This window comes from Panthera leo, chromosome D3 (genome assembly GCF_018350215.1).
Source record: "Panthera leo isolate Ple1 chromosome D3, P.leo_Ple1_pat1.1, whole genome shotgun sequence".
Lineage (NCBI taxonomy): Eukaryota > Metazoa > Chordata > Mammalia > Carnivora > Felidae > Panthera > Panthera leo.
The window spans coordinates 55,522,153-55,534,437 of record NC_056690.1 but is presented as its reverse complement, the minus strand read 5'-3'; the positions used below and the strand labels follow the sequence as shown (position 1 = coordinate 55,534,437).

At 36.4% G+C, this 12,285-nt stretch overlaps 1 protein-coding gene across 7 annotated transcripts in view; it reads left to right on the top strand.

The window, feature by feature from the left end:
* The window catches only part of NOL4 (nucleolar protein 4), a 428,511-nt gene that overhangs the window by 315,328 nt on the left and 100,898 nt on the right, over positions 1 to 12,285 (top strand). For all 7 annotated transcript variants that reach the window (XM_042911014.1, XM_042911013.1, XM_042911019.1 and 4 more), the window contains one exon: positions 5,665 to 5,778. In XM_042911014.1, coding sequence (XP_042766948.1) covers positions 5,665 to 5,778 — 114 coding nt within the window. The remainder of the gene's footprint in view (positions 1 to 5,664; positions 5,779 to 12,285) is intronic.

The window sequence follows — 12,285 nt, the reverse complement described above, 5'->3', positions numbered from 1 at the left end:
TGCCATTTGCAAAAATAGAATTAATGATACCAGCAGAATGAGTGAGGCTCAGAGAGATTAAAAAGCAAAAGCGGTCAGATTTCAAGTAGCTGATTTCATAATAATATTCAAGTCAGTCACTTCATCACTAAACTATTACTTTATTCCACTGATGGATACAAATGAAGCTGCTTGATTAATTGAAGGGATCCCTTAGGAGCTACAGCTTTCTACACAGCCTGTAACAACTATCCCTTTAGGTGTAGATATATCATTTGGTGGGAGATAAAATATGCATATCATCTAAGCTGCAGAATTTTTAAATTATGTATTCTAGAAAGTAACAAGATTAGGAAAAATAATTTAGGGTCCTATGTCAATTCTGAGTAATGTATCATTTGCTTTAATTATCTTGAAAGAGCTCATTCTACATAAAATCTTGGGTAGATATCACAGTTGCTCCAAATCTGGTCTCATTTATTACTTGATTTAGTTATGCTTAAACCCTGGAGGCTAGTGAGCCTTGCCACAAATAAGTACTATAAATCCATGAATACAGTTTTATAGTCATGATTTATTTTTTTTAAGTTTATTAAACTTAAATTTATGTTTCTTGTCTATGCAAGTGGGGGAAGGAAAGAGAGGGAGAGAGAGAATCTCAAGCAGGCTCCGGACTATCAGCACAGAGCCTGACATGGGGCCCGAACCCACGAACTGTGAGATCATGACCCGAGCCAAAATCAAGAGTTGGATGCTTAACTGACTGAGCCACCCAGGTGCCCCCAGTCATGATTTATCTTTACTTTTTTATAAAAAAAAAAAAAAAAAAAAAAAAACCTGGAGCATCTTAAATGTACAACAGTTCTGAGGACACTAACATTGTGTAGTTTATAGTTTTGAGATCAAAAAGTGGACTAGTTTGTTGGTGTGGTATTAAGTTTTACATGTATCTATAAGGAAAGGCACATTTATGTTGTGCCAACAGCAATCACATCTTAAGTCCCCAATTAAAATGTGACTTTTTAAACTCCAAAAGTTCTACGCGACAGCTGAGCCATCTGTTTAATGAAACAACCACTGATTTGGTCATAGATAATTATTGCAATAAGAACAGTGCTAGGGAAAGTTCAACTCATGACAGTTAATTACGAAGAGATAATTAGCGAGGGTAGTTAGCATGGTCTCCTCTCTAGGGTAAGAAATAGGTAACAAATCTCATTCCAGGTGTAGATCATGTAAACGGTATAGTTACATATATTTTTGAATCATCATTTAAAAATCTTATTAGATACCAAACAGTATATTTACTGAGCTATGTTTAACCAAAAGGAGAAGTGTTGTTTTTCATAAATTATCTATTGAATTCTATGCATTTTTTTGTCAAAAATATCCTTAGGTTATCACATGGAGGCTTTTGTGTTTCATGGGCACTCTTACCAATGTAAGAGGGAAATTACAGCACTTGTCCCTGGTGGAATCCATGACTACGGTCCTTAACACATTCTGCTAATTACCTTCCAGGAAGACACAAATGCGGGAGTATTAGAGTAAGCTCTCTACCATCAAATGTGGTGAAGGAGAGTTCTGGTGAAGATAGTTCTCAAAACTCACAGTAAATAATCGTTTTAAATTCCTCTATGATAAAATCACTTTGATAAGGAGCAAAAATGATTAATTTCCTTCTTACTGTCTTGGTATAAGTACTTCAGAGTTGTGAAGTACTTAGAAAGTACAAATTATGAAAGAACAAATTATGGAGGGACAATAAGCAGAAGACTTGCAATTGTAGTATCTTCTATCCAAGCGCAGCATAATGGAGCTCCAAGGGTGGTGAAAGCATTGGCATTCATTATTGGCTCATCAGTATTAGAACCAAGAAAATTTTTAACAGATTGCCTCACAGGAAAGAAAGAACCCTGCCTGGCTCCTTATTCTCATTTTGGGCACAAAACTAAGGTTCTCTTATGTTTCATATACAGTGATGTCTTGGCACTTCTGGTTTCTCCAACATGAAAACCGTGTGAGTGTATATTGCGTCCGTGCAGAGTATGTGACAGAACTGAGAAAAGTTAAACTTATTTTTGTGCTATTAGTGAAAGGTTTTTAAAGAATTAATTAAAGAATTAATAGGAAAATATGTTAGGAGAATTTCAGTCTCTTTAAGAGAAGAATTTTTGTGAGATCCTAATATACTCTGTGCTTAAATGCAAAATAGAGTTAACTGTAAATGGATTTCTCTGTAGGAGTGTGTAGTATTTAAGATCTCTAACTTTGTTTAAGCTACCGAGAGCTTCGGTGTACTTTGGCAATAATTCTTTACTAGGAATTAACTATTACTCCCAACTTATCATCAGAGAATTAACTATTACTCCCAACTTATCATCAGACTTAGATATGAATTCAGGTATTTCCACATACATAGCTGTGTGATCTCAGGCAAGTTATACGATTTCTCGGAACTTCAATTTATCTTTCCTCAATAGGAGTATTATAAATATTTTTCTCAAGAGTTGCTTGGAAAATTAAATTAGATAATGAATCTCAGCTTCCTATATTATGTCTGCCCATCCCAACCACTCAGTATGAGTCAGGTGTTATATTTATCTTAAAATTTGGATGGTAGTGGTTTCTACTTAGGGGTATATATTTTATTATTCACTTAAGATATAGGAAATTCTTTGAAAAATACATGTATATTAAACTGTAATATAGATTTTATTCATTCTGCCTTTCTTTCCAATGAGCACGACTGTAATATACACATATAAGGGTTGTCTTTGGTCTGCTTATTGAACACAACAGAGTGTGTGTAAGGATTTTTTTCTACAATATTTTCCATTAATGATAAATTACATAAAAGTACTAAGTATACAACAGAATTTAGACAATGGAAGGGTTGAGAATTAGGAGACAGGAACCTTGGTTTCTATATCTAGTCAACTTGTCCTTTAGCAAATCACTTATCTAGGTTTCAATTTCTTCAAACTTCAGAGAAGAAACTTGTACTGAATGATTTCTATGGCTATTTACAGTTACCAAGCTATAATTCTACAATAAGCTCAGAACAACTGTATTTTCAAAATTATATCATTTACCTACTGGCAATGTTTATCATATATCTTTGCTTCTACTTGTTTTTTTGCACTTAATAGGAAAGAGTACATGATTGCTTTATCTTGAAGTTGATTTTTTTTTCCAAAATCTTGAAATATTAGGCTATCCAGTGACCTTAAAAATGATCTAGCCTCTCACTCGGCCAGGACATTATTCTAGTTTCTAAGAAGACCAATTTCCTTTATCTGGAAAAGATCCAACTTTCTCTGTTATGTTCTCTGAAAAGGAAATTATATAGATTATCATGCCTAATAACTTTTACTGTCCTAGTGAAAGTTATTTCCCATTTTATTTTTAAAAATTAAAAAGAATTTGAAAAGAAAAGCTAATTTTAATTACAGGGATATTTTACCTTTTGTTTTATCTGTTGAACAAACCTTTATGTGTTTAAGAAGGTGTGTGTTTATTGCTACAATCGAATCAGCTGAATAAAGTTCCACAGCTTTATATATTCCTAATTTTGAATGGAGATACCTGATAGAAATAAAGATAATGAAGAGCAGAAATACATCTCTCTGAATTTCATGTGTCTGTCAATAATTATATCAAGAAAAGAGAGGCTGCTGATGTTTTATTTAGATTGTGTTAATTCAGTCGTCCCTAGAACCAGATGAAAGGTCTAATAATGTAGTTTATAATGATGTGAACTGTCACTTCTATTTGAATAATGTTAGCTACAATCAAATAATTTTTCCTTTTCCATAATGGAATGTTCCTATTCTCATTGTTTTCTGTAATATCTTTGCCTCCAAGTAATTCAATTGAGGAAAAACAACATTGTGTACCTAATTCCTGTGTGGTTTAGATTATAGTTTTGAGCCAAGCTGTGGCCAGAGTTGTGTCCTTTCATGAGACACTGATTTTGTGGCTCAATATGTTTTTGGTTCTGAGCTAGATTATCTTATCCATACTCAGGGAAGTACGAATGAAATAAAGGAGCAATATGACTTTTGAAATTATATTTACATCTTTATGACTATTATTTTTTTTTTAATTTATCTGATTTGACCCTCCTCTCTGTTCCCTACACAAATTCTGGCTTTCTGATTTCCTTCTCGAAATGCATCTGCTGCTTTTAACTGCCACCTCAGGGGCCTCTCTCTTTTCTTTCTTTTGCAAAAAAAATAGCATTTCCAGATATCCTAACGCTTTATTATCAAAGTTGTCCAGGTGTCATTTCAGGCATCTCACAGGGTTCACAGTGGAGACAGTACCCTGTACCTTTCTTACCTTTTGTCTATAGAGGTGACTTTGCAGGTGGAAGCATGAGGAGGGCGGCCGAGGCAGCTACAGAAATTGTTTCCTAGGTCACGCAAGGTCAGAGCCTGGTCTCTTCGTACACTATACAAATTCCACTGACGAATGTCTGTGAAAACATTGATGGTCTGAATTTAGCTGTTCTATAATATTGAGATATAAACCCTATGGGTCAATTTGCTAAAGCACATTTTACATGCTAGACTTAGCAAAATGAATCAAGTGCCATAAAGGCATGCTCATATTCACTTAAAAAAAATTAAAAGTTGTCTATTAGGTCAGAGGCTTCTAATAAATGGCATCCATACATATTTGAGATTGAGGCTTTGAAAACTCTAAGGTGGCATGTCATTATATAGGCTAACTTCCCAAAGGGCATTTTTATTTTGTAATTGCATCTTTGGCTAACTTATCTGGCTAAATTGTCATGTTATTTCTTATCTGTCATTTGCTTATCTTCATTAAAAAACTGTTCAATATCATTAAGCACTTCATCTTTCAGTTAGATGATTTTGCACGTAATTAGGGGAAAAGAAAATGGAAAAATTTTCTGATTATCACAAATGATATGGAGAGTTGCAAACAATTTGAAGTTAATTACGAGCTTAGTTGGGGGGTTAATTAATTTCTGCGTGGACTATACAGAAGATGGATTTCCAACATGTATCTATTAAGTTAATAATATCGACTCCTATTTTATAAATAAAACATGTAGGTACACATACAGCTCAGATGAAAATATCAAACTTTTATTAAATCAAAATTGTTCTAGGACTGACTTTTTGGTTTGTATTTAAGCTTTTTTAGAGGATTTTAGTCACACCAGATGTGTCACAACTTCAACTGTAAATACTCATATTTCATATTAAGATTGTTTGACATGGTCTGAGTGTCTGTCCATTTTTCCAGCTATGTTTCAGCCTTGTCACTTGCTTTTGTTTTCTTGTGCATTGTCATGTGTTTTGAAAGAATTAAGGCACTTCTTTTATTTGCAAAACCCAGTCAGCATTTTGTCACCGCCTGTTCAAGTTCCAGCGTAATGGCCCAGACCAAATACTTGGGAATGTGGAGGTCTGGGACTGACTGATGGATCTGTGTAGTAACTATACCTTAACCTCTAACTAGCTTTCATTTTTCATCTCTGCAATTTCCATTTCCTCTTTTTATCAAAATTAATTTAGTCGAAATAAATGGATACTCCTGCACATCCTATGAGCTCTTCTGAGAATTGCACGGGTCTGTTAATAATTTTTCATGTCTCTCTCTCTCTTTTTTTTCTTTCTTTCTTTTTTTTTTTTTTTTTTTTTTTTTTAGTCTCGACCTATTCCTTCCCACCTGACTTCAGCAGTTGCAGAGAGTATCTTGGCTTCAGCCTGTGAGAGTGAGAGCAGAAATGCCGCCAAGAGGATGCGCCTGGACAGACAACAGGTACCGAGGAGCCTCGGGGTCGGTGGACACCAGCTATTGCAAATATTGTTCAGTTAGTCTGATTCAGGTAGAAGGGCGAAAGCTCTGGGATTTTGAAGTACACTGAGGTAGAGTTTTGAGGTCTTTATGATATGAATTGAAAGTTGAAAGTGCAGGATCATGAGATCAGTGGGCATCCGTTACATTTTCCGTGGTGAAAAAATGGACAGTTGTGGGGCACCTGGGTGGCTCAGTCAGTTAAGTGTCTGACTTCAGCTCAAGTCGTGATCGCACGGTGTAGTTCGTGGGTTCAAGCCCTGCATCGGGTTCTGTGCTGACAGCTTAGAGCCTAGAGCCTGCTTTGGATTCTGTGTCTCCCTCTTTCTCTGCCCCTCCCCTACTCACACTCTGTCTCTCTCTCAAAAATAAACAATAAAAAATTTTTAAAAATAGACAGCTGTAAAATCAGGAATTCTGGCTAGTATCCAATTTGCAGGCTAATTACTTATTTAAATAAATGGTTCTAACTGATCATTTATGTTCGTTTTGTATATTTACCTGATTGTTTATAATAGTGACATGATTGTGTTCATTTCGAGTGAAAGTGAACCTCTCTTTAATCTCCCCTGCTCTGCTGCTAAACGTCAGTGAATTGCTCTGGGAATCTTGAAAGCACATACTTTGAAAGACTGGAAAGCTGTAAAATGGGGACAGAAAATAATGAAAATATATGTCCTGGGCTTGCTTCCGTATTAATGAATCATTTACTGTATACCCATTAAGTATCCTTCTATCTGTGTCTCCTTCCTAGGGATGTAGCTGTATGTGGTGTGGGCGTGTGCATTTTGCGGGCGTTGTGCGCTTATGTCTTGCTCAGTTTTCCCTTAGTTTATGTGCCTCTGTCGGTCTCCCCTCCTCAGGTCTGAATGCCTTTCTCTGTGTTCTTTTTATCTCTGGCCCTCTTAATTGTCCATAATCAAATACTAAAGTATAGCACACAATATTAAATACTACACATAAAAGTATGCTGTGTTCTGACTTTTAAGTTATTTTTACAACAAATGATCTTGTGCTTCATATCTTTAGTTGAGTTTGGGATGAGAAGACTAAATTTTCAGTCTAATTTTGTTTTTTCCTACGGGCCAATGAGCTTCTTAAAATTATATATATGTATATATATGTATGTATATATATGCATACATATATATATACACATATACATACATATGCATATATGCATACTATACATATATATACATATATACATGTATATATATGCGTACATACATATATATGTACATATACATATGTATATACATACATATACATATATATAATGTATATGTATAATGTGTATACACATTATATATAATGTATATGTATAATGTGTATACACATTATATATATAATGTATATGTATAATGTGTATATATATATGTATGTATATGTATATATATATAAAACAAGTATTTCCAGTCCAGGACCAAAATATTTCAAAATGTTTCAGAGTGGCAGTATTTTAAAATTGTATGTGTTTATTATTAATATGGCATGTGCTAATAATTCTAAACAATGCAAAATATGAAATCCCTGGTTAAAAAATTTTTTTTAAGTTTATTTATTTTGATGGAGACAGAGACAGTGCAAGTGGGGGAGGGGCAGAGAGAGGGAGAGAGAGAATCTTAAGCAGGCTCCACACTGTCCGTGCACTCACTGTCCACGTGAGGCTCAACCCCATGAGCTGTGAGATCATGATTTGAGCCAAAACCAAGAGTCAGACACTTAACCAACTGAGCCATCCAGGCACCCCTAGCTAATATTTTTTAAATGTAGTATTAGCCTCAGATAAAATGTATATGAAAATACTGATTTTGAGTTTGTTAATCATCCTTGGCCAGTCATGTTTACGCACATATGCATTCCTCCGTGAGACTTTTATCATTATTATAAGCCTAGAATCTATCTTACTTGGAACAAGTCAGAGCCCTGTATACAATACCATATAGCACAGTCATTAAGATGGCACATTCTGGAGTTAAGTACATCCGGTTTGGTTTCTCAGCCCTACTCTTACTAATAGCTCTTCAGAAAGCTACTCCATTCTCTGTGCCTCAGTTTCTTCATGGGCACGATAACAATAACAGTTCTAATCCTAAAGGGTTGTTGTGAGCACGCTAAATGACACATTTATGTTAAGTACTTAGCCTGGCATATAGTAAGCATCAACAAATTTAGCCTAGGAAAAGATTGTAACTGATGTTCTGTCATTGCCTTGGCATCAATAAATCTAGAAAGAAACATTAATAGTAGTATCTCAGATATAGGAATTTTGAAGTCAGACGAAGTCTATTTGAGAAAATATCATAATTCTAGAAACCAACATAATAGAATTCTGGGATTGAATGCGCTTTTCTGTGTTGTCTTGATATATATCCCACCTCATCTACACTCTAGAATGGTGTCAGTCATATATACAGTTGTCATGAAAATTAAATGACTGATTGGTGCTATGAACTACCTGTGATACTTCTATGTATCCACCAATATTGGGTCCAGTAACTTAACCACTGTTGGCCTAATCTATCAAATCGAGGTTACATATATCAAATTCATAGGTTTATTTTGAGGATTCAATAAGGCAAGGCATATGAAAACATAGCTCATTTAATAAGTTTACATATACTGTCAGAGCTATACTGTATTCAAACTCCTATGTATATGCTTCCATACATACCTAAGTGGTAGGAAAATGTTACCTCCAGTCCTAAAATCGGCTATTTACCAACACACGTGTCCTATTATCAGAAGGGAATACTCATTTGTGCAGTCTTTAAATTGAGATCAAAATTGCTTCCTAGAACTTCTACCCATTGAAGAAAAGCTACTAGCAACTTTTAACTATTAGCAATCATGAGAACAGTGACTTCTAACTACTGCCCAGGGACAAGGGGGCCAGAATGGGTGGGGATCAGTGGTCCTTGACTCTGCTTCCCATGTTACCTGTTTCCTTTTTCTGTCCTCCTACACAGTGGTCATTTATTGCAAAGCTCTGTCACCTGGGAATAGGGGATGTCCAATATTTTCCCCACAGAGGAACGTTCTTTCCAGGTTTTAAAAGTGTTCAGTGGGCCTGGGATTTATGGGGGATATGGAAGAAAATATTTAAAAAAATACATTCTGTGATTTATTGGCAACCTAATAGGTGCTTTGTGGGACTTTATTTTTCCTATTTAGTAATTTCAACACCCCATGAAAAGCGGGTGTTATTATTCCCATGTCCATGTACGGAACCTAAGGCTCAAGGAAGAGGGGTTATTTGTACAGGGTCACCCCGCTGAATGAGCAAATCAGACAATGAGTTTCTACTGTGTGAGGCGGACACTCTAGATCTCTCTACAGTCTTACTACCGTCCATTGATTATATTCACTGAGGGAAAACCCGTGTCCTAGAACAAACTCTTAGGACTCCTGTCATGTGTGCCTCTGCTTGTAATGTTTTTGACAGTGCAGTGTTCTGTTGGAAAACCATCTGTTTTAATCATAAAGATATTTATGCTCTTTCATATCTAGCAAACAGGTTTCCCCAGTAAGCAAATTATTCCAGGAAGGACATTTTTGCCTCAATATCAGCTTGAAAAAGTGCCTCACTTCATCGGGGAAATGAGTTCTAAACTGTGAACACTGATTGAGTGTTTAGTATTTCAAAATAAATAAAATATATTACACACAGATATTTAAAAATCCATGAATTATTTCTGCTTACTCTGAACTCATATTTCATTTAACATGCCACACAAAGTGTTCCATCAAGTAATTGTGCACTGCCAACCAAAGCATGCGAATGGGACAGCCCTCTCCTTATTAGATCTAGACCTTCTTTACGCAATTAAGAGACAGAAGGATTCTTTTGGGTGTTGGCGATGAGATCATCCTTTTCTGTGCACATTCTTAACCCAACTCACAACTCTTAGAATTTGCTGGTGACTCAGAGATTCTGTATCACATCCTTGCCTTTCTGTAGGTGCATGGAAGCTCAAAAACTGGACAGTTAAATCTGGATTCTGTTAAGCCCCATATCTGAGTGCTTGCTGCCATTGCGTAGCCACACGGAGAGCTATAATTATGTATGTCCTTCAGAGTTTATGAAGCTTGATGAATTAATTGGATTTTATAAAGCTGTTTGAGCTATGAACATGAAAGGTGTTATGGATGTGTTAAATACTTTATTTCATATGCCCACCTTGCACCACGATCCAGACGAGTCTGGTTATTATGCAGCCTGAGCCCCGGAGCAAGCCAGTGGCAAGGACAGGAGACTACCGTTTCATCTGGAATCAGATTTCACAGAGCTGAGGTCAACCCTCAATGCTTTATAGAATATAGTCCGCATTTCTTTTCTTTTAACGTGAAAATCTGGAATTTTTATGGTACGTAGGAAATTCTTCCTCACTCTGACAATTCAAAAAACTGGTCAAAATCAGACTTCACTTTTATGATTCTATGTCATAGCTTATCTTTCAACTAAAAGATTGCCTTTGTTCAGTCTTTATTTCATTCCTCTTTCCTTAAAAACAAAGATCTCTCAAGATTCTTGGTTACAGTTCATCTGGATAGACAAGAGCAGAAAGTGAGAGATTAGAACCTGCTACTTGCTGATGATTTATTTCCCATTGGTGTATATTTTTTGCTGTTTTTTTAAAGGGATGATATATGTTTCATTTCTGGGCTTGATGACTGATAAACTTAGGGGATTCATGAATAATATGAGTTTCTTTGGTTTCTTTTCTCTATCCCCAGTTCTTTCAGTTAGTTTGTAGTGCCATATTGGGGATCACATAAAACCAAGGAGTAAGGGCTGTGACAGCATCAGTGCAACAGACACGGCCCTCGTGAAGCACAGCACAGCACACGTGCTAGGTGACTGCTTTTGCAGTGATGAGGACAGATGGGAAGTCAATGGTAGGCTGTGATGTGACCTCTTTGACTCTATTGAAAAGAACATAGTGAAGGGGGCAAGGGGACATGGCTTGTTAGTTGCTTGTGACATAATAAAGGGTGAGAAATCAAGGGAAAAATTACTGAAAACTGGGTGTTTTGCTAATTTAAAAAGAAAAAAAATCAGAGTTAGTAAACCAGCATGAAAGCACCAGCCAGGACCTACAAACACTGAGTGAGCCTAACATCGTTCCTGCTACTCTGTTTTCTTTGGCAGTGCTGAATTCCCTGTGACCTGCTTCTTGTCATGATTCTTCCTGTGTTCTGTTAGGGTGGACATCTTAGTGAGCATATTATCCAAAAAAAATGTAATTGTGGATACAAAGTTGAAAATATAGCTGTGTAAGCATGGTGGCAGTTTTGACACAGACTTTTTATTTTCTCAAGGACATTTTTGAAAACGAGCTGAAGCCCCCCTGGTCAAGACAGAGTTTTCAAGACACGCAGCTTTTCTTTCGTATTTCATTGTGTCTTGTGTGTCCTTTTGGTACCACTTATAAACTGTAACAAATGCACAACTTAAAGCAACATTTTTCAGTAGGGTTTTATGCTTAAATTGAAACAATGTGATAGTAACTGAGATGCAGCTGGAAACCAATTTCTGTTCCTTTCCAGCCCACACCCCCAGGCTCCCATTCTTAATCATCCTCAACTCGTATTCTGCTCCCACCATTTTCCTTTCATATTTATAACATGGTATTTTAGAGAAAACCTGACATCTTTGAATCTTTCAACATCTGTTTCAGCACGCTCCTCTCATCTGAAGGAGAAAATACACTATAGAAGGACAACAAAGTGCCATAGAGGGTAGTTCTTGGATTACATTGTATTTCCTTTGTGACATGTGTAATTTAAAACTATTTAGATAGAGGGGCACCTGGGTGGCTCCGTCGGTTGAGCGTCCAACTTCAGCTCAGGTCATGATCTCGCTGTCCGTGAATTCAAGCCCCGTGTCAAGCTCTGTGCTGACAGCTCAGAGCCTGGAGCCTGTTTCAGATTCTGTGTCTCCCTCTCTCTCTGATGCTCCCCCATTCATGCTCTGTCTCTCTCTCTCTCTCTCTCTCTCAAAAATAAATAAATGTTAAAAAAAATTTAAAAAAAACTATTTAGATAGAATAAACTTCCCAAAATCATCTCACTATACGGGACCTTATTCTCCTTACTCATGGTAATGTTAAGGTGAAGAATAGCATCAGAAGTGTTTGGGGATGCAGTCCAGTGCGAGGTGTTTTCCAAGCCTATTTTATGTCATCGTCATGGCTTTTAATGAAGTGAGGAAACTGAGGCTAAAGCTAACTTCTCCCAAGAGTGCAGAGTTGCTCAGGGTAGAGCCCTGCTTTGATCCAATCCTTGTGCTTTTTAAAACCACTTGTTCCATTTAAAATCACTGAAGAAGCGGCAGCTACAGCTGTCCTCTGATATACGCGTGATGTGACAGCTCACCGCTCTTGGTGACACGAACTTTCCAGATGGTGAAAAACTATTGGTAAAGTTCCAAACAATACACAGTACAATATTCCCTTGATTTACATA